Genomic DNA, 21,227 nt, shown 5'->3' on the forward strand with positions numbered 1-21,227 from the left:
GGGTTTGGAGTGTGGGAGGGGGCTCAGGGCTGGGGCAGAGGGTTGGGGTCTGGGGGGTGGGGCTGAGGGGGTCGGGGTACAGAACTCCCCCCAGCCCTCTCTCGCCGCAGCAGCCGGGGCCAGAGAAGAGGCGCCTCCCGCCCTCCGCTCTGGGGCCCTGAGCCCTGCAGCTGGGCAGCTTAGAGGGAACTTAGCTTGGTGCCAAAGCGCCTCCTGGGGTGGAGCCTTTCAGCTTCCCTGCTGGATCGTCACAGGTGCTGGCTTCCCCCCCACTTCCTGGGCTCGCATCCTGCACCCAAGCCCCACCCTCGGTGGGGGTCATCAGTGTGTTGCCATGGCCACGAGGGTGATGTCAGCAGTATCTTATGCCTTCACTGCTAGATAAGTAGAAGGAAAGAGCATGTTCAAACAAATCCTCCCTATTGCCCCATATAGAAGAGTGGTTGGGAGTGAGGGGCACCGGCAGAGCCATGTGTGGAGAGCCCAGAGCTGGGCTAGCAGGGGTTGTGGGTCAGGAGTGAGGGGCACTGGCAGAGCTGGGGGGGCAGGGCCAGGCTAGCAAGGGATGCGGGTTGGGACTGAGGGGCACTGGCAGAGCTGGTGGGGCAGGGCTGGGCTAGCAGGGGCTGCGGTCGGGACTGAGGGGCACTGGCAGAGCTGGGAGCGGGGGGCGCAGGGCCGGGCTAGCAGGGGCTGCAGGTCAGGATTGAGGGGCGCTGGCAGAGCTGGGATGGGGCTCAGGGCCGGGCTAGCAGGGGCTGCTGGTCGGGAGTGAGGGGCGCTGGCAGAGTTGGGATGGGGGAGCTCAGGGCCGGGCTAGCAGGGGCTGCGGCTCAGGAGTGAGGGGCACCGTCAGAGCTGGGATGGGGGAGTGCAGGGCCAGGCTAGCAAGGGCTGCGGGTCGGGATTGAGGAGGGGTGGCTGAGCTGGGGGGGAGTGCAGGCCCAGGCTAGCAGGGGCTGTGGGTCGGGACTGAGGTGCGCCAGCTGAGCTAGATTGAAGAGCTTGCCCTGCGCCCATGGGAGTGGAGTGTGACAGTTGCTGTGTTGTGTTGCACAACAAATACTTACAGGAAAGAACCTGCCCTTGGCAAAGCTTTGTGCAGGGGCTGGCAGCCCTTTGCAGCGCTCCCCTGGGGGCACGTCCCGCTGGGAGCTGCCAGTGGGTGACTCACTCTGGTTAATCCCCAGAGGTTTAGTGCTGAGATGCTGCCCCTGCTCCAGCTCTCCTGGGTCCTTGTCAGCGTGGGCCTGCCTGGGAACAGCCATGGTGCTGCCCTGTCCAGAGGGCAGTGGGACGGGGTCCCAGGCCTGCAGCGCTTAGCTCCTGTGGGCTGACTCAGAGCAGAGCGGGGAGCCTGCCTGGGGACTGGCAGGCAGCTGGACCCCTCTGGGCTGGGGCAGTGCTGTGCTCTCTGGAGGCTCTCCAGCCATTGAGACTCTCAGGCCAGAGGGTGAGCCTGGGCCTGGGTGCCGCGGGGGTTCAGGAGATGCAGCCTGTCCCAGGTTCCCCCTTAGCCAGCCAGCCCAGGAGCAGCTCTGCCTGGAGCCAGCCCTAGGGCACTGGCAGAAGGGCTGGGGCGCTCAGAAAGGTCCTGGTGTCACAGTGCCAGCTGCCCACAGGAGATGCGCTGGCGCAGTGCAGTGAGAGCCTGCAGGGAGCCAGCCTGTGGCCAGCGCGACTCTGCTGCCCCCTTCTGGGCGAAATGAGGAGTGCTCCTCAGACAGGCCATTGGCCTGTGGCTCCAGTGATAGGGTCTGGGCTCCTGGAGCAGGAGGGGTGACACTCTGTCCCTGTAGTCACCAGGGTCACCAGCGAGCCCAGCACAACCATGGCCCCCTGGCACTGCGGGTTTGTTACAAGGTCCACCCTTGCCTGAGAGCTGCAGCTTGTCCAACTGGGCAGGGCCCTGGTGTCACATGCCTGAGCTGAGCTGCAGCTGTGACACAGCTGGCTGCCGGAAATGAGCTCCCTGGGCAGTTACCAGGACACCACTGCTTTTGCAGGGCAGGATCATAGAATATCAGAGTTGGAAGGGACCTCAGGAGGTCATCTAGTCCAACCCCCTGCTCAAAGCAGGACCAATCCCCAGACAGATTTTTACTCCAGTTCCCTAAATGGCCCCCTCAAGGACTGAACTCACAACCCCGGGTTTAGCAGGCCAATGTGCAAACCACTGAGCTATCCCTCCCCCGGGAAGCTCCTGATGAAGCCTATTTAGCTTTCTTTGAATAGTGGGGAGGAACAGGTTAGACCAGACCAGGGGGAACCCTTGGGGAGGGTTTGCAATCCTTCTGGATGGGATTTCCCAGCCTGGCTCATGCAGTTGCTCTGGTTGCTGTCATCCCGTTGTTTCCAGCCCAGCTCCCGAATTCTGTGTATGCCAGGGGAGATCAGCGTGGCTCCGACGCCACCTGCTTTACTGGGGGGCAGGCTGGAATCCCAGGCCAGCCCCAGCAGGGGTCTCCAGTGAAGTTGCTAGGAGCAGTGGAGAGGGGAGAGCCGGGGGTCAGCCTGGTGACTGGCTCCTCATGACTGGCTGGGCCTGAGTGCCCCAAGAATGGGCTGTGCCAGGCAGTGCTGTGACCGGACAGTCTTGCGCTAGTGCTGTGGCCTGAACTCCCTGCTGCCACCCACCACCCCATGCTCAGAAGAGCTGCAATGGGCTGTGGGGAACAAACTCAGCCCGGTCCCCACAGCCCATTACAGCCCGCCTCTGACAGGCCACTCAGGAGAACTCAGCCCATTGCCCTGCCTCTGACAGGCCACTCAGGAGAACTGCTGGGGCTGGGTCAGAGACCCCCGTCTTGCTTGCTCAATGCGAGAGCGTCCACTAGTGGGCAACTGTGCTGATCAGCAATGGCCTTCTGGTTGGGGGCTATTTCCCAGGGTCTTCTCCCTTCAGCTCTTGGGTGGGGTGGGGCCTATGGTACATCGGGGCAGTGAGCCCTGTGCGTTAGCCAAGCTATCACCACAGCTTAGAGGGGGAGACGCAGACAAAATAATAAATAAAAAAACAGAGCCGGGGCAGGGGGCACCATAAGCACCTTCTCCCCACAGCTGCTGCTCATAGGGCACAACAGTCCCCCCTCCCCGCCGCACCGTTGAGATCTGTTTCTCACGGCTCACTTGTGCTGTGGGTACGCATGGCAAGGTGAGCGCTGCCTGCCCCCCGCTGCATTCGCAGCACTGCAAGACCTCTCCCCGGCTGCCCAGGAGGCAGTGGTGCACAGGCCTCAGCAGCAGCAGCTGCTGCAGGCTGGTCAGTGCCCCTGTGCTCTGCCCCCACAGCTCCTTCCACCCCAGATTTGCTCTGGGTGTGTCTGGAGGCAGGAATCAGGGTGGCCACTTGATCTTTCAGTGACTCAGTCAACTGGGCCGGGCAGCTTTTCTGCTGGCTCTGCCCCCTCTGCCTCAGTAACTGCGTGACAAGGGGGAGAGAGGGGTGAGGGAGGGCAGGATGGCTGGGGCACTGCGAGGCACTCTCAAGAGCCTGGGGGTGACACTCCTTGCCTGGCCCAGATTCCTTGGCATGCCTGTTTATTTCATGGGTCAGTGCCAGCAGACAGTAAAGGAAACTGCCCCACTCAGAGCATCTGTCCTTTCCCACCCTCTGATTCCAGCAGCAGCCTAGTACCCTGCAGACCCCAGCCCAGGGCACCTGCCCCGATCTGACATCCGCCTGCTGGTTCCTGGGGGGGCTGAGGGAGGTCGTGGGGGTGCAGGCCAGGGAGCAGTAATGTAGTCAAGGGGAAATGCGAGGAAACAGAGTCTGCCACTTCTTATTTGAGGACCATGGAGTTATGCTTGGGGTAGTTTACTCCCTTCTTTTCTTATCGCTGATCCTCCTGGGGACAGTGCAGGGTCTGGGGAACAGCCCCTCACCCTCCAGCTGCTAGCCGCCCTACAGCCCCCAGGCTGGCGTTCCCTGCCTCCAGGCCTCCCGGCTGCCTCCCAGGAGACTGTCAGTGGCTCTGGCCAGCTCCCCGAGCTCTGAGCCTGCTGCACACAGAGATACAGCAGGGTGGATGAGGCCCATCTCCAGCCAGGGGCATTGGCATGAGACGTCACTGCTGCCATGCCACCAGGGAAGCCACTCTTCCTATAGAAGCTGAAGCACATTGTGGTTCCTAATAGGGATGAATTGCTGTGAGGGGCTGACCAAGCCTGGGGCTCAGCCCTGAACGTGGGCACACTCCCTGTCTGAGGGGGCAGCTGTGCAGGAGAAAAGGGCAGAGAGACACCCAGGGCCCTTGTAGCAGCTTGTTTGGGGGTATCTCCTGCCCACTGCTGAGAGGTTTAACAGGGACTAGAAAGCCTCGTGTAACCTGCCTACGGGGTGCCCTCTAGTAGTAGTTCTAATGATCCTACTAAGAACAGGAAATGCCTCTTGGACGGCACTACCCCGAATCATCCACAGGGGGAGGGTGGGGTGTCCCTGTCTGCACAGTGCGGCCAGAAACCTCCAGGCGTTTTCTTCCCCAAACTCCCAAAGTTCCCTGTTTGCACCGAGTGCACAGGTCTTTTTAACCCTTTTGTGTCTGGTGCCGCAAAGCTCTGTCGCTCCCCTGCCTGCCTGGTGCTGGATTCAGAGGTGGTTGTTTTAAGGCCCCATGGTAGGTGGGAGCTGTGGGACGGTTGGGGCTGAGGTTAGGCTGCTGTCTGCCTTTTGTCTCCATGCGGAAGTGGAGGCTTTCCCGACAATGGAAGGAAACGTTCCCAGGGCTGCAAGTCGCCTGGGTTGCAGTCCCTCACCAGCGCCGTGGTATTGGAGGGCTGCATTGTTTGGGGCTGATAAGCTCCGGAAGCCCCAGCTTAGAATGGAAGGAAGTCCCGGGGATGCTGGGCTGGGGAGCATGTTCCCACGGTAGGGTCAGGCTGCCGGGAATCCTGGAAAGTGCGCACTAGTCCTGCATGGTGCTGCGGTTCTGCAAGCAGGGGATGCTGCTGGGGGAACTGGCTCAGCCAGCCCGCACTGCCCCTGCCCCCGAGGGGGCAGCCTCCATGGCACGGCCCTCCTGCCCAAGCCATGCTGTCTGTCAGTGCAGACGCAGGCGTGGCTGAGGTTTGCAGTATGCTGCAGGCAGTGCTGGAGCTGTGGGCACAGAAGGGCGGGAGCCAGACAGCCTGCTCGCTGGGCATTGCCTCCCTCTGGCCCTGAGGCCACGTTTACCCAGTGGCGAGTGCTGCTGGGGCTGCCTTTGTGGGCGCCCAGGGTGAGGCAGCTGGTTCCTCGTAGGAGGTCGGGGCTTCCGCAAAGCGAGCTGCCAGAACCAGGGGCAGGTCTGTTCACATGGCCAGGAGGAGCTGAATCTGGCTCAGAGACTGAGACAACTGGCAGGGCTCAGTGGGCCAGACAAAGGGCAGCAGGGATGCCAACCCTCCAGGATTGGCCTGGAGTCTTCCAGAATCAGCATTGCTCTCCCGGTGACTGTTGAAAGCAATCAGGGAGACTTTAATAGGATATTTTAAGAAAATGAAATTACATCATGTTGGGGGGGGAAATCTCCTGGAATAGCTTCAGTCAGAGATGGCAACCCTACGCAGGAGTCCACTGGGGGAGGCCAGCTCCCTGTCCCGCTTCTTCTGCCCACAGCCCCACCCAGGCCCTGCCCTCTCCCCCACTTGGCCCCCCTGCCACCACTTGCTCAGTCCCTTCTCTCCTCCTCCTCCTCTGCGAGCTCCCCCCATCCACCATGGAGTGTAGCAGCCCTGAGGCCCGGCCGTGCTCCAGCCATCAGGACCACAGCGTGGCCTAAGCAGGACCCACCAACAGCTGCCTGCCAGTCGCTGGAGGCAACTTTTAATAAACTTTGGAACATGGGGCAAGTCTCAGAGGACAGGCAAAGTTAACGTGCGGATATTTAACAGGGCGAGGGGGATGGCCTGGAGTCGGACACATTCATAACGAATTCAAAGATGATAGCACAGTTCTGCCCTTGAAAATCTAGGAATCCGCATGCCCTGCTGGGAAGCAGCTCTTAATCCATGCTACAGGGAGGGCCATGTGGCTCCTCTTCCCAAAGGGCAGTCTGGGAACCAGGGCCTGATCCTGGCCACAGTTGTGGGCACATCAGGGAGGGTCTTACGATGTAGACCCGGGAAAGCCACAGGGAAGCCCATGTTTCGAAGGGGCAGTGCAGCCCTTCCCCACCCAGTGAACACTGAACCGGGGGCACCTGGCCTGGCATTTTCTAGAAATCTTGGAGCAGCTTCAGAGCAGCATCCCTGCACATGGGTGGTGGGTATAACAGGCCAGGGGAGCCAAAGTCTCCACTGGTGTATGCCTGGCCTGCACGCCGCCTCTTCCCATCCCTGCTCCACCCTTTCCCCAAGGCCCCCACCGCCAGCCATCCCTTCTGTCCTCCACTTCACCCCCCATGCCGGAGGTCCCTGCCACTCATCGTGTCCCTCCTCCCCTCCACCCCGTCCCTGTGAGACCCCCTCAACCAACTACCTCCTCACCCCCTCGATCCTTCAAGACCCCCCACCCACCCACCCACTGCGTCCCTCCTCACTTCCCCCACCCTGTGGGGGTGGAGGAACATGGCCAGGGGTGGCTCTAGGCATTTTGCCGCCCCAAGCATGGCAGGCAGAGGGTCTGCTGGTCCCGTGGCTTCGGCAGACCCTCCACAGGCACGCCTGCGGGAGGTCCGCCAAAGCCGTGGGACCAGCGGACCCTCCGCAGGCAAGCCGCCGAAGGCAGCCTGCCTGCCGCTCTCGTGGCGACCGGCAGAGCACCCCAGTGGCTTTCCGCCCCAAGCACGCACTTGGCTCCCGCCATCCACCGTGTCCAGGGGCTACACGCCATCCCCTGCCCCCATCTGGGCACACGCTGGCCGAACGGGACGGCTACACGTTGGTGCTCTGCACCAAGCTGACGTGCCGAGTGGAGAAAGGCAAAGCCAGCTACCTGGGAAAGCCCAGCTGATCTTCAGAGAGATCCCCAGGACTTCCAGGGCCCTGAGTGACAGGAGCTCCTGCAGAGGCTGCTGACCCTCACCAGCATGTGGAGGCTGGGACTTGCCCTAGGTCTGGCTTGGCTGACACCTCCAAGCTCTGCTAGCAGCTGGACCTCCCTCTCCGACCTCCTCACCTGATGCAGCTGCAGGCTCCCTAGGCCCATCTGTGCCCCTGCCTCAAGCTGGGCTGCTGCTGCCCAGGCTTCACATGGGAAGAGCTAAGTAACCAGGACCTGGCCTGGGGCTGAATGGATTTCGCTGAGGAGGAGCCTGCCGCCATGGGGCCCCTTTGATGTATGTGCCTCACTTTGAACACATGGGCCATTGCTTCAGTCTCAGGCAATGGTGCCTAGGCAGGAGAGAGCCCCATTTGGCTCCCCGAACCCAGGGGAGACAGCAGAGCTGGCAGGTCCTTGTAAACAGAGCCCGTTTGCTCAGGAGTCAGAGATGCTGACCACGGAGCCCGCCCTGATTAGAGCGCACTTTGAGCAGCGGATGTGGCCGTGACTCTCTCCCTGTCCGCATGGTGAGCGGGATGGTGTGCATTACCCAGAGCTGGTTTTCTGGGGCAGGAGTTCGTTTCCATTGCAAGCCCCCCCACCACGCAGAAATAGCCGAGCCGGAACAGGGTGCAGTGGTGAGTTCTCCAGGGTGCCTTCTTTGAAATGGCAGGATTTCTACAATTGGATCCCTTAGACTAGTGCCTGCACAGCTGGGACCCTTCAGATAGAGACATGTACCAGGCCCCAGTCCTGCTTCTGTTGTCAGCAGTTTTACCACTGACTGCAAGGGGACCAGGACTGGGCCTCAGTGTGCTTATTCCAAGGCTAATTTCAATATATGTGGTTTCCAGAGGCTGCTGCTCTTGCCTTTACCTCAAGGAGAGGGCAGCAGCACCAGCATCTCCTCTGTCCTTTCTGCCCAGGCTGGGATGAGAAGGGCCCTGCCTCTGGGCATGGTAACGCAGCAGCAGAAAGGATGAGTGGGCTGCTGACACATCTGGGCTTCTGCTAGCTTGGCTGCATCTGCACAGACAAGGATGGACTGAGTGCAAGCTCTGCTTCCGCCATCTCCTTAACACCGTATACCTGCATCTGTCACACAGGACTGGACCTAGGTTCACTGGAGCTTTGGGGCCCCGTTACCCCACCCTGTGGCCATCCTTAACACAAGCCCAGTCCTCTACTTTGCCATGACTGTTCGGTCATTCTGACGGGGGTGAATCTGGCTGGCTGGCCTGTGCGAGGCTTTGCAATGCGGCATCTTCTTGGAAAGCTTCGGGGAATGCATCCTTTAGGTACGGGACCTTTCAGGGCAGAACTGACGGAGGCTGAGCCTGGGAAACCTGGTTCCTTTGCTCTCCCTGCTCCCCGGTATTCGGATAAGATCAACACACACGGGACCTACAACTCTGCTCGTCACGGCTCCCGGTGCTGAAAGACTAGTCTGGCTGTATGTGATGAAGTTTCTCAGGGATTAGATACACCTGGCCCAGTACTGATACCATGTCCTCCCAGGACTGCAAGAAAGGCTGTCTCCACATATCACTCCAGGGACGGAATGACTCCAATATCTTGCTCATGCAGCAGCCAACCTGGTATCATCAGAAGCCCCCAGCGCTTCTAGGTGTGCTGTGATCTTTGCAGCAGGTTCTTGCGGGGAGGAGACAGCGGTCCATGGTGAGAGAGCAGTGTGGTGTGGAAAAGCAACAGACAGGGTGAAGGGCTGAGCCCCCGCCCATCCCACAGGAGGTGCACAGACCCACAGAGTGCTTGGCTGTTCCCAGCAGCTGTGTTTCAGTGGCTGTGAATTTACCCCTTACTGCAGAGCTGGGTTCTAAAATCTCAGCTTCATGACCCAAGCATACCTCTGAGTCTGCAGACAGCCTGTAACCACAGCTCTGACAGCTGTGTCCTGCCCCATAGTGTCAAAAAAAGTTAACCAGACCTAATGGCGATTGGTTAAATGTCAGCATTAACTGCTTCACCGCTGATCATTTTAGCAGCAACATCCAGCTAGCATGCTTCTCCCCGGCTGCCCTCTCACAGCCATCTGAACCTCGCTCCCCAGGGGTTTCGGCACACCCAGCACAATCCCTGTGCTGGCTCCTCGGCCTCTCCGCAGAGCACCGGGAGCTGGCAGCATGGCCGGCTCTGGCCCGCTAACGGGTCCATTCTGGAGGTAGGGAAGGACTGGCAGTGCCAGTGCCTGCTGGGTCATTCGCTCACTTCCACCTGCTCCTGCCCTTCCTTCCAGCGGCAGGACCTGCCCCGGGGTCAGAGGGCTGGGAGGCCTGGCACTTCCCAGAGGGGCTGTTCCAACCTCTGAGGCCTCTCACCTCAGCCCCCTGGTGAAGTTCCTGTGCTGGGAGGTGTGCGTGAGAGATCTTGGGTCTGGCCTGCACCCCGACTGGGGCCCCTGTGAGCTGGGGGAGGGCTCAGCACACCTGTTGGGGGGTGGGGAGGAAAAGGCCTGAGCCATGGGGAGGTGTCGGGAAGCTTGTTGTAGTGGTGGGATGTGGGGCAGGGATGGTTGTTGAGGGGGTGCGTGTGGCAGAAGCCGGTCGTGTGGGGAATTTCATTTGAGGGGAGGAGGCAGAGGCCTGTTATGGTAGGGCAGAGGCCTGTTGTCCTGTTGTGGTGAGGGGTGTCAGGAGGCCTGTTGTGGTGTGGGGGTGGGGCAGAGGTCTGTTGTGATGGGGGGTGTGAGGAGGCCTGTTGTGGTGTGGGGGTGGGGCAGAGGTCTGTTGTGGTGCGGGGGGGGGGGATTTCCTTGATGTGTTGTCCCTCCAGTGGCTGGCAGGGGCTGCTGCCATTTTTTGCTTCATGGTTGCCCCTCCCCAGACCAGTCAGTGGGGGCAGAGGGGCTGGTATCCCCCGCCCTGCTCCACCTCCACCCTCTGGGCACTCCCTGCCAGCCAGCGTCGCTCACGGGCAGCCCCTTCCCAGCATGGTGGAAAGGCGTGTGGAGCTGAATAGGGATGAAGCTGGCCAGGTCTGGTCCGGGACTGATCCTGAGAACGTGACCAGATGAGCTGCGAGCTGTGCTTTGCACCGGCCCGGAGGATGCTGGAGCTGGCAGGGACCTCTCATTGTGCCTGGGACAGCCGTTGCCCCAGGCAGCCTGCACTGTGTGTCTGACCTCGCCCCAGTCCGAGGAGATGGCCCTTGGCCCAACCGCCTTTGGGGCTGGCCAGGGATCTGCACAGAACTTATGCTCACCTCCCCATGCTCACACGGTCTCTGCTGGCAAAGGCTCCTTCCCCCTGCCTGGCTAGAGGAGCCTCCAGCCCCTGGACCACAGGCCCCAAAAGCCTTGTCAGTGGGAGTGGGAGGCACGTGGTGCCACTCGGGGGCACAGGCACACACTGGCACCATGATGCAGACAGTGTTTTTGTATTTCCCCCTGCAGCTCAGCGGAACAGACGAGTGCAGCTGTGAGAATGGGGACGAGGCCTCCTGCAAGAAAAGGAGCAAAAACTTGTAAGTGGCACGTGAGGTCAGGGTCAGAGCGTTGTCCCATCTGTGCTGTGTGGCTGCACTGCCCCCAGGATGCCACTCAGATCTTACACTGTGATTGGGAAGGTAGGCTGGTCTGTCTGTGTTTGAAATAACAAGGCTGTGCTCTGTCCAGGCTGGATCACTGATGGGCCAGACAGAACTCTGTGCAGCTGTATGACCATCGCTTCCTTGCCCTCAGTAACACGGTGGGAAGAGTGTGGTAAGGACAGAACGCAGTAAGATCTCCCTTTAGATTCGTAGCTAAAGTCTGACTATCCTTGAAGGAAACTGAACCTCCCCCAGGACTTGTATGGGAGCGCATACTGGAGGCAGCGTGCAGGGCCAGTAGCAAACAGCTAGGGTAAGAATTGAAAGATGTTAGGGGCTTGTTTCTTTCTTGATGGGTTTCTCATAGGCCCTCTTGCTGTGGGGCCCCTGGAACACAGGATTCCCTGGGCTGCAGGGAAGTGGAGGTCAGAAAGAGGACATTTAGAGTGAGTGAAACTTGAGCTGGGGCCTCCTTCCTGCTGGCCCCATGCAGGGAGAGGAGCAAGGAAGCTTGCAGCTGCTGCTGTTTAATATCCCAGGGAGGACCCAGGCCTGTAAGAACTGCTAAGGACTCCGAGCAATGAATCCTCTGACTGAACAGAAGAATGAGGCCAGCGAAGGAAGCTAACCAGGCTGGTCCTTTCTAACTGCTCAGATTTGGTCTGTGCTGACCCTCTCTCTTTTCCTTCCACAAATGGTTGAACTTGCGAGACTGTTCTAAACCAGATTTGGTCTGTGCTGACCTTTGGCTGTGTCTAGAACTGAAACCCAAACCCACCCCCTCCCCCCACCCACACACCTACCTTTTCAGGTTTGCAGCCATGCTGTAAGCTGAGCTGTAAGTGTTACACATCACACAAGTGTGTCCTGAGTGTGCATCCTTGCACAGAAACATTGGTTATGGATCTAGTTCTTACATGTGCAGACAGAGTGCCGTGGGAAAAGAAGCCTAGGAAGCACCTACGGTCATCACTGTTACAGGTTTGCTTTGGGAAAACTGCCTTGCATTTGAAAAGCAAAGATGTGACCAGATGCACATCATAACAATAGCCTGGCAAATGGGCTCTGTCCTCCTTAACCATCACTTGGGGCAGCCACAGAAACCTGGGGGGCGAGCGGGGAGGTATTATTGTCCTATAAAAATAGGTGCCAAGTGTGGTGTGGATGGAAAACTACTGTGTAAACAGGCACAGGTGGAGCAGTTATGTGCCTGGTTACAGGATGTGTGTACGTCGGGTGGCTTACGCAGCTGTAAGGGATCACTTCATAATAGGCAGTGCACTTATCCTAGGGGTGCCCATCTCTTTGCAGGGCCCCCGGAGGTAGGGAAGCATCAACAGCCACCGGACACTCTTTCCTCCCCTGCAGGCTTCCACTATGGAGCCTTGGCCAGCTGTTGTGCAGTGTGGTTTAAATAGAGCAGTACATGGGAGTGCCACCAGGGGGCAATGTTGCCACATGGGGTGAGCAAGCGGGCACTGCAGTGGAAGGGTTCAGGTTTTTGCATTTTTGATTCTTTCTTCCTGACAGTTCAATTTAAAGCCAGTCTGTCCCAACCCACTTTTCATGCTCCCGCTCTGCGGACAGAGCAACGGGACCTTGCACCACCGCTTGCACAGGCTGAGACAGGCCAGCTCAGATGAGCGCGGCTGGGAAGGAAGACGAGGATTCAGATAGCGAAGTTCTCCATTTTAGACGGGTCTCAAGGGCAGCTGCAGAGCCCTGTATCTGCTCCTCACCTTGGGACAATAGGGGACAGCGGCAGATTCATGGTAGAGCGTCTCAGCGCTGTGCTGCCCTGCTATTGGCTGAGCCACTTGTTTGCAGTCAGTCCATGTGGAGTATTTCTGGTGCCTGCAGCTGAGAGCTGGCACTCTGCTCTCTTCCCCAGACCAGGGCACACTTCCAGCCATCGCTCGCCCACTGACGCCTCCCAATGTACCACACTATGGTGGACTTTTCAGAAAAGTACCTGGAAAGGTAGGATTTCTTGCCCAGTTGTGGGTGGTGGCCCAGAGCCCAGGAGATGCTGTTTGCTGTGGTCTTTGTGCGGGTGCTGGAGGTGGCATTGCAGCAGTGCCAGGCAGGCTGGCATGCAGTGGTGGCTGCACTGCATGGGCACTGAGAGATGGGTGTAGGGCTGCTGTGGGGAGCTGAAAGATGCCCAGGCAATGAGAATCTCCGACCTTCTCTCTTTTCCTTCCACGAATGGTTGAACTTGCGAGACTGTCCTGAACCAGAATATCCGGGGCATGGCTGCTTCTCGGCCCTCGTGGTTTTGAAAAGAGTTGCTAGCCCCAAAATGAAAGAGAAAAGAGTTTTCTTACAAGCTGTCACTTTTGCTGCTATGTTCCATAAGGCAAATAATCCACTGGGAACCCGGCAGCTCAGTTCTGTGGATTTCTCCAGCTGATGCAGCCTTGGTGATGGTGAGGGCTGTTGCTGTTGTGTGTTTGCAGTTGTGTGCAAGGAAAACAAAGGACAGTTGTCTCTTGCAGTTAGTAAATGTGGAATCTCATCAGGTGTTGTTTCTTTGCATGTGATCGACAGAAAAGTCACCTGGAGCTGTCTGGAACTGCTTAGTCTCAGGCAGGAGATACAGAGCTATTTATAGCCAGAGATTTGCACTATGCTGATATGTAGGTATTTGTGCATGGTTATGTTCACATGCTCTCTGTATGTGTCCTTGTAAATACCAGAGTGCTTGTAACCTTTTCAAGTATACTGCCAGTGCAAATGGCAGGGGATGATTTTGCAGAGGAATAACCACTGAGTTGCTAAGTTAAGAACATGGCTACAATTGTGGGTTTGAGATGTGTAGGGTTGTGTGGCTCTCTCTTGGAAAACGGCACTCAGGCATTAGCATTCCTGGGAGTGCTGTAATAGGAGACATATGGCATTTGAGGGCTAGATTCCTTGTTTAGACCCTGTTTTCCCACGTTGCTTTCTGACTGATACTTGGCAACGGACAACCAGCGTCCGAGTCACTGCCCAGCCTTGGCCACTGCAAGTTCCTTTCAGCAAGGTGCTGAGCACTCTAACCTCAATCCAACAAAGTATTTAAACGTGTGCCTAATTTAAGGTGCCTGACAAGGCGCTTTGAAGTCAATGGAACGTCACAGGAGCTTAAAGCCAAATATGCACGTACATGTTTGGCTGGATTGGGGCCCGAGTGCGCAGCACCTTGTAGGGCTGAGCGCTAAGCCACCTGTCATTCAGACAAGAGAACTATTTTCCAGGAGAGTCTCTTCTCCGAGCCCCTGTCCTGGGGTGGAGAGCCTATGGATTGGATGGTGACCAGGTCCCCACCAGGCCATTTTGCGTCATGGTCCCCTGAGCACTGGATTCTCTCTTCTATTGCCTAGCCACTCTCCGCAGTGACTGGGCAGATGTGCTGCTGCTTAGTGGCCACTGTCCTGCGCTGACCTACTGGGGACTCCCCAGGCTGCCATCTGCACAGCTAGACGCCTGCACCATAGTCAGGTCTTGGGAGACTCTGGGAAGAGGGAGTGTGTGTAGGACAGCTCAGGAGATACGGTGCCGATGGGCGCTGTGCAGAGCCCTCGGACAGAACACACAGCCCTGGCTCCAGCTTGTTATCTGCATGGGACAAAGACATACCTTGGGCCTTGTCAGGAGGGCAGGCAGGTGGCAGAGAAATGGGTAGGGAAAGTGTCACAAGGGCCTGGATCTCCTCCACTGGCAGGGACGGCCATTGCTTGGTCCCAACAGTCCCCTCCTGGGCCACACTGCAAGTCAGACCCACCCCCGGGGCCACGCAGTGTGCCATGTGACCAGGCTGTGCTGATGCTGCTGGGCCTGGAGATCACCCGCTCCATGCCCTCCCCAGCATGGCTGCGTGGGCCTGTCAGCTTTAACCAGACAGCCCAGCAGTTGTTGGCTAAAGCCTGTTCAGCTCAAGGCGGCCTTGGCCTTAGTTTAGAAACTACCAATCAGTGGTTTGTGTAAATGGCTGCCGAAGTCCCCTCTGGCCTTCCCAGGGCAGAGCGTCTGTAAAGCCCTGTGGGCCATGCATAGCTCTGGGGCTTTCCCTGGCTCTCTCCCATGGGGAGGTTGCACAGAATCAGAGAATATCAGGGTGGGAAGGGACCTCAGGAGGTGTCTGGTCCAACCCCCTACTCAAAGCAGGACCAACCCCAACAAATCACATTGCACATGGAATGAACAGCTGGCAGGGTTAGCTGTTTTCCCTAGCCAAGTCCAGCAGTTCTGCACCAACTCCCCATGTCCTGCCTGTGATTGGCCCAGCACCACGGTGAGCCGAGCCCCTGCCTGCCCTGAGGACTTGCGGCAAGTCGATATCTGAGTAAGGGCAGCAAGCTCAGGGCCTTTTACCCAGATCTGGGCTGCACCAAAGCCCTTGTGGTGCTCTCGCTGGAGGCTTATGCCACATCTACGTCGATGTCTTTGCCTGTTCTGGTGCAGGGCCCCGTGCTTTGCCAGCTGTCTGGTGCCCCGGCATTCCTGAGGATGCCTGCACTCTATAAATAGCTCCTCGTAAATCCCTGCCTGCCTTTCCCTGCTCCGGCAGAGCCCCACTGTCCTGTCCTGCCGCTGGGCTGCTTTTTCCACCTTCCTTTGGTTGCCACAGCAACCGGCTGCGGAGTCGTCAGGCAGAGCTGCAGCCCCGGTGCAGGGCTGTGCGCAGCTGGAGCGCGGCCGATGCCCTGACTCACACATGCCGCAGTCACTCCGCGGAGCGCTCCCCGCTCCTCCGGCCCGGTCCCTCCCACTTCCTGGCTTGCTGGCCCCAGGCGAGAGTGCAGCGCAGCGCAGAGCTCCTGCAGCCTCTGGCCAGGCAGGTCACTGCACGCCAGACTCAGAGTCCCTCCGTGGGCTCGCTGCCTGAAGCGGGGGGCACAGCCATGCCCTTCCTCCGAGACCTCTCCAAGCCCCAGCCCCTGGAATTCCACTCGGACATGCTGCTGGCCGTGCCCCGGCCACGCAGCGGGAACCTGCCGCGCCGGCACACCATGAAGGAGTAGGTGATGGCGTGCGCTGGGCGAGCGCAGGGACATGCAAGGGAGGGCTGGCCCCTGGCTGCTCCGTCTCTCCTGCCTCGGGCCGTGCGGGAAGCTCTCGCACTGTGCCCTAAAGTCACTCAAGTTCTTGACCAGTCAGCCACTCTCTGGCAGCAGGCTCCCGAAACAACTGCCTTGAGTGAGAGCCTGGGGCCGCTGCTGTCCCCAGCCCTCACCACCCTGGGCACTAAAACCGGCTCTTCTCTCTAGGGCCAAAGACATGAAGAACCGACTGGGGATATTTCGACGGCGAAACGAGTCTCCAGGAGCCAACCCCATCAGCAAGCTGGACAAAGCAATGAAATCCCTCAAGTAGGTACTGGTGGTGGGAGGCGCTGGGCTGCCAGAGCTGCTCCGCTGGGCCCTCTGTGAGTGGGGGGCAGGGGGTGCCTGCAGGCAGCATTGTGACACCTCCACACCACAGGGGGTTAGAATACAGGCTGCTATGGGAGCAGCCGCACTGACCAGGTGTCCCCAGGACACCCAGCACCCGGCCAGGAGGGCAGGAACAGCCCCACTGCCCCGAGTCCCAGGCCATATCCTGACCTAGAGGGCTGGATTTTAAACTTTTGTGCTCTGAGTGAAGTCACTAGGGCCGGGTGGGTGCCAGCTGCTGTCCCCCGCCCATGGCAGCAGGGGGCAGGCTGCCTTGGCTAGCCAAAAGCTCTAGATGTTAAGGTCCCAATGGACAAGTCTGACCATCCGGTCTGACCTCCTGCCTCACCCAGGCCGGAGAACATCCCCCAGCACATCCTGCTCCAAGCCCCATGACCTGTGGCTGAGCTACCACGCAGTTTCTGAAAGCTTCGGCACAGCTGCCCCTCATGGATGATTGCCCAGCCATCAGCTCAGGGCATTATGCAGGATCTGTGAGCCGGGAGGGACAGTGGCCCCTGCACAGCACCTCCTGGGTAACCCCTCGGAGAACAACTCCTTCTCCTGCCCTGCTCACTCATGTCAGGGCTCCCCAGGAGATGCTGTCTGTGCTCAAAGCCCTGCTCTGGAGGGCTGGTCCCTGCTTTCCCAGGCCCAGTGCAGGGTGACTGAGAGCTGGGAGCGGTTGCTAACACCTGGAACTGAGCTCCCTCGCTGAGCCCAGTCTGGGGCACGAGGACCCAACCTGCCACCAGAGCACAATGTGCCACCAGAGCACAATGTCTTATTCTCTTCTGCCCTGCCCTGGGGGCAGAGCACCTCACCAGCAGCCCATTGTCTGAGCCTGAGGCTGGGCTGAGACAGGGCGGAGAGAGACTGCTTAGCTCTCACCTGCTCAAAGCCACCGCCTGGCTGTGGGGTGTGGAGGCTGAGTCTCTGCATGCTGGGGAGGGGGTGGTGATGTCTGGGTGTCAGTGCAGCTGCTGCTGTTCAGCCGGCATGGGCAGCCCAGGAGCCAAGAGCACGAATTTGCCTTTCCAACAAACAGCCCCTTCCATTTCAGGCCGATCCCGGAGGAAGCTCTCAAGTGGGGGGAATCTCTTGAGAAACTGCTGCTGCACAAATGTAAGTGTTTGCTGCCCCCCCCAGGGTTCAGGGGGGTCACGTGCCAGCCCTGAGCTCTCCGCTGGCAGAACAGGATTGTCTGGCTCTGGCCTCATCCTTCAAGAGTGTGATTCCCTCTGGGGGTTCCCACACCAAGTGTTCAGCGTGGGGCTGAGGCACTCCCTTTCCCTCGGTCCCTGTGGGGCTGGGAAGCAGGCCAGGCCCTGGGGGGCACCGTGTTCTTGAAGGACAGCACTCCAATTCCAGCCGAATAAGCCGAGTAGTTTTTTTGGAGAAATGGCTGTGCTAGAAATTCCATCTCCTCCCTTCACGGGCTGGTCGGGCTGTGTCTCAGTGCTGGGAGAGATGGGTGTTACCGGATGGTTTGGGAGTGACAGGGTCTGTAGGTCCTGTGATCTGTGCCCAGCTCTGTCCCCCTCCACTCTGTGTCTCAGGTTCTCTTCCGGAACAGGAGACAGGGACATCTCTCTATCTCCTGTCGGAGTTGGGAGGGGAGATCAGTAAAGTGTGAAAAGCACTTTGAGAAGCTTGGATGGAAGGTGCTCAAGGAATGCAAACTCCTGCCATTTCTTGCCCTAAAATGGTGTCACGGCCACAAAACAGTCCCTGCGTTCCATCCCAGAGGTGGCTGCATTTCAACATACACACACCTACAGACACTGCACCTCCCGCCCCGCAGTGCTGGGGTGGGCCCTCTCAGCTGAAAACACTGTCTGATGGAAGGAGGCCCCTCCCTCTGGGCTCGGAGGAGATGCTTGTTGCTGTGATACCTGGCTGAGAGCTGGCCATAGTGAATGTTACCACCCGTGACCCAGCTCCCTGTTGACATGGAGCGGATCAGGCCAATGCTCAGACCTGTCTGTCGTTCTCCGCACTGAGATGATGCACTTGCCCCTGTGCAGCACAGCAGCCTGATAGCACTAGTGAGGGGACTGCTCCAGGGACATGCGGCGTGCTTCTCACATCAGAGCAGCTTTAGGACTTTAGGGGGGCAGGAGACATTACAACTGACTCCCAGCCCTTCCCCAGTTCTCCGGCTGCAGTAGCATTTCCAGCTCAGAGTGTAGACATCAGGTGGAGGGACTGGAATGGAGCAAGTCTCCCCAGGCATCTGTTTCCCTCAGGGCAGAGGGAAGAGTTTGACAGGAGGGGGTGTCAGTGGGATCCCAGAGGGGCTGTGCTTTCTGAGGGTGCCTGGCAGAGGCTGGCTGCTGTGGCCTGGCAGTAGAGCCATGTCTCTGCTCCCCACAGATGGGCTGGCTGCCTTCCGGGCTTTCCTGCGGACGGAGTTCAGCGAGGAGAACCTGGAGTTCTGGCTTGCCTGCGAGGAGTACAAGAAGATCAAATCCCAGTCCAAGATGGTATCCAAGGCCAAGAAGATCTTTGCTGAGTACATTGCTATCCAGTCATGCAAAGAGGTAACAGGGCGTGTCTGCTGCACCCGGGGACAGGTGGTTCCCAGCTCTGTATTCTGCACAGCACAGACGCTGCTTGGGGCCCTGGTGCAGCTCACTGCCGTGCCGGGGCCCCATGATGCCAGCTGTCAGAAGGGCAGAGAGCACAGGGGACCATGCAGTCGGGGGGACTGTGTGCTGGGAGATGGAGAGGCGCCAGTTGGTGCCTGCTCTGGAGATACTGGCCAGTGCCCCATGGCAGGCGCGAGGCCGAGGGCAGAAAATGGGCATTTGTACAGTCTGAGGCTGCGGCTGGCTTCAGGGTGGACTTGAATTCCAGGGAGCCTCAGGTTGCTGATAAACATCCACACTAGCCAGAGGGTAGCATCCAAAAACATCGATGTCCTGATGTCAGCGCTGCCGAGTCAGCTTTGGGGGGCTGGTCCTTTAGTAGCACCTTGTTGCCCTGTAAAGTGCTGCTGGTGGCTGGGAGGTGCCCTAATGACACCCATTAAATGATCCCTCATGGCTCCCGTTTCGGAGAGATCCAATGCCTGGTTTGTGCCTGGGTCTGCCCCTGCCGAAGCCCTTCCCAAGTGGGTGACAGTGCCCTTTGGAACGGAGACAGAGTGATGCGTAGGCCAGGCTGGAAAGGCTGCAGCACCTGCTGTTGCTCCCCACTGAGAGCCAGGTGTCTGCTGTGCACGGCTATATGGGGACGTAGCTGACAGGGACTGTCTCTTGTTGCTCTGCAGGTGAACCTGGACTCCTACACACGGGAGCACACCAAAGAGAACCTACAGACCATTACCCGGAGCTGCTTCGACCTCGCTCAGAAACGGATCTATGGGCTTATGGAGAAGGACTCTTACCCCCGCTTCCTCCGCTCGGAGTTGTATTTAGACATAATTAACCAGAAGAAATCCAGCCCCCCACTGTAGATCCCAAGGACTCTGTCTGGGGCAGACTGGGAGCTGTATGTTTACATGAATTCAACTGGGGCGGTCTTCCCTGAGCTGGATGAGGGGAGCATGCCTTTCTGCTGGGATTCACACCATGGAAACCATATTTCTGTAGCGAACGGACACGTGAACAGGCAAAGGCAGAGAGCTAGAGGCCAAGGGGGCTGGAGAGCCGAGCAGTCTGGTACTGTTCCATTGTACCGTTCCTCAGGATCTCGCCATCTCACCGGTACGACACCCTTTGCCGTGGCTCGGGGGTGAGTTTTAGCCAGGAGGGAAGCTCCCATGAGACTACTGTGAAGCATTGGCCTGAGCTTTGTCTTTTGTTTTGGGGGGCAATAAGTTGGTGGGCAGTGAGACTTTGGGGCAAGGGGAAACCAGCAAGAACTGGCTTCTTGCCTCAACAAGAGACACTGAACTGGACCAAACCCCTTTCCGTGGCGTTGGTGTGCTCCCCTGGTCCTGCAGAACTCACACTTGGCCCTGATCACGGGCCAGAACGGCACTTCCTTTGTCTGTGTGTGGCCATGCGCCCCTCAAGCAGCGAGAGCCAGTTCCTCCCCCACGCCCACTGCACGCCTCTCGGTTTATTTATTGATCTCCTGTAGCTGGACATATTGCTGTGTGATAGGAACTCCTTGCATCCTTTCCTTTGTTAATTTACAAGTGCAATATTTCCGCGTCTTGGAGTCCCAGCGTGGAATGGACGCCATCTCTTCTGAGTGTGTACAACATTTTCTAACTCGGTGGGTTTGATTTGAAAACTCGGTGCTCCTAGCAGCAGGCCGCTGGGAGAGCCTGGGTGTATATATAGTTTCGTGACAACGGAGGGTTTGATTGTGTAGATAAACAACTGTGTGAATCAGACACTCTCACTGCTCTGATAACGATGTCGTGGTCCGGGAAATGTGGCTTAGTGCCGGATCTGACGGAGTTGGACAGAATACCTTGCGTCTAAATGCCCAGTTTACAATGCAAAGCATCTCTGCAGCTAACAAAAACATGTTGAGGTCATGGTTATAGTGTAAATAAAAGGAGAATATAATTTCTTGTACCTGCCTTTTCTTCATGGGTTGTTTCTTTAAGCAGCTGGCCAGTATAATATGAACTGGGACCACAAACCCAGGCGAGCCAGCTCTCCTTGCCCAAACAATGGCTTCAAAGCCAGTAGGGCTGAGTTTTCGCAAGTGAGAAGTTCCTCCAGGAAGGCCGCACTAGTGTTTCCACCCAAAAAAAGTCAGCAAAAAATCTTGTTCCATAAAACTCAGCATCTTTTCCATAAGTGTGAAAAATGAATTCACACTGCAGGCTGATTACCAATCGACCATTGCTTGGGCGTGGCCTAAATGGACCAATCGACCTGGGCGTGACCTAAATGGACCAATTGATCACTGCTTGGGCGTGGCCTAAAGGGACTAACCTGGTTCCAGATTTAACACAAGCTTTTCCTTCCAACCCCCAGGAGCAGTAGGGCCGTTTCCATGAATTTTTTAAAAACCAAACCACTCCGCTGCAGTGTTTGTAATCCGAACATTGCAGCACAGGGCCAGGACCTGAGACCGGGAAGGGAAATGACCAGTCACCCAAGGGGATTTTCATTATCCAGTGAAAAACCAAATGTGAACAAGCAGCACCAGCAGTGACAGGTAACTGTGGCTGGTTTGAAGCCTCGATTAGTCTTAGAGCCGCAAAGAGCTTTTGTGTTTGAAAGTTCGATTTTTAACGGCCGTTTTATTCCTTGTGTCTGATGGTCTTACTAAAACCCAAGATCTCGACAGATCACGCCATCACTTGGAGTCTTTAATTCAATTTATTTCAA

At 58.0% G+C, this 21,227-nt stretch overlaps 1 protein-coding gene across 10 annotated transcripts in view; it reads left to right on the top strand.

The window, feature by feature from the left end:
* The window catches only part of RGS3 (regulator of G protein signaling 3), a 235,466-nt gene extending 215,006 nt beyond the window's left edge, over positions 1-20,460 (top strand). For 8 of the 10 annotated variants that reach the window (XM_075060499.1, XM_075060500.1, XM_075060501.1 and 5 more), the window contains 5 exons: positions 10,374-10,444; positions 15,763-15,864; positions 16,991-17,052; positions 18,304-18,470; positions 19,202-20,460. In XM_075060499.1, the coding sequence (XP_074916600.1) occupies positions 10,374-10,444; positions 15,763-15,864; positions 16,991-17,052; positions 18,304-18,470; positions 19,202-19,387 (588 nt within the window). In that variant the 3' untranslated portion in view covers positions 19,388-20,460. Of the gene's footprint in view, positions 1-10,373; positions 10,445-12,135; positions 12,491-13,975; positions 15,513-15,762; positions 15,865-16,990; positions 17,053-18,303; positions 18,471-19,201 lie in introns of those variants that run through there. The other 2 variants (XM_032782490.2, XM_032782489.2) reach the window with 2 other exon arrangements.
* Positions 20,461-21,227: the final 767 nt, after the last annotated feature.

The sequence above is a fragment of the Chelonoidis abingdonii genome, chromosome 24 (genome assembly GCF_003597395.2).
Source record: "Chelonoidis abingdonii isolate Lonesome George chromosome 24, CheloAbing_2.0, whole genome shotgun sequence".
Taxonomy (NCBI): domain Eukaryota; kingdom Metazoa; phylum Chordata; order Testudines; family Testudinidae; genus Chelonoidis; species Chelonoidis abingdonii.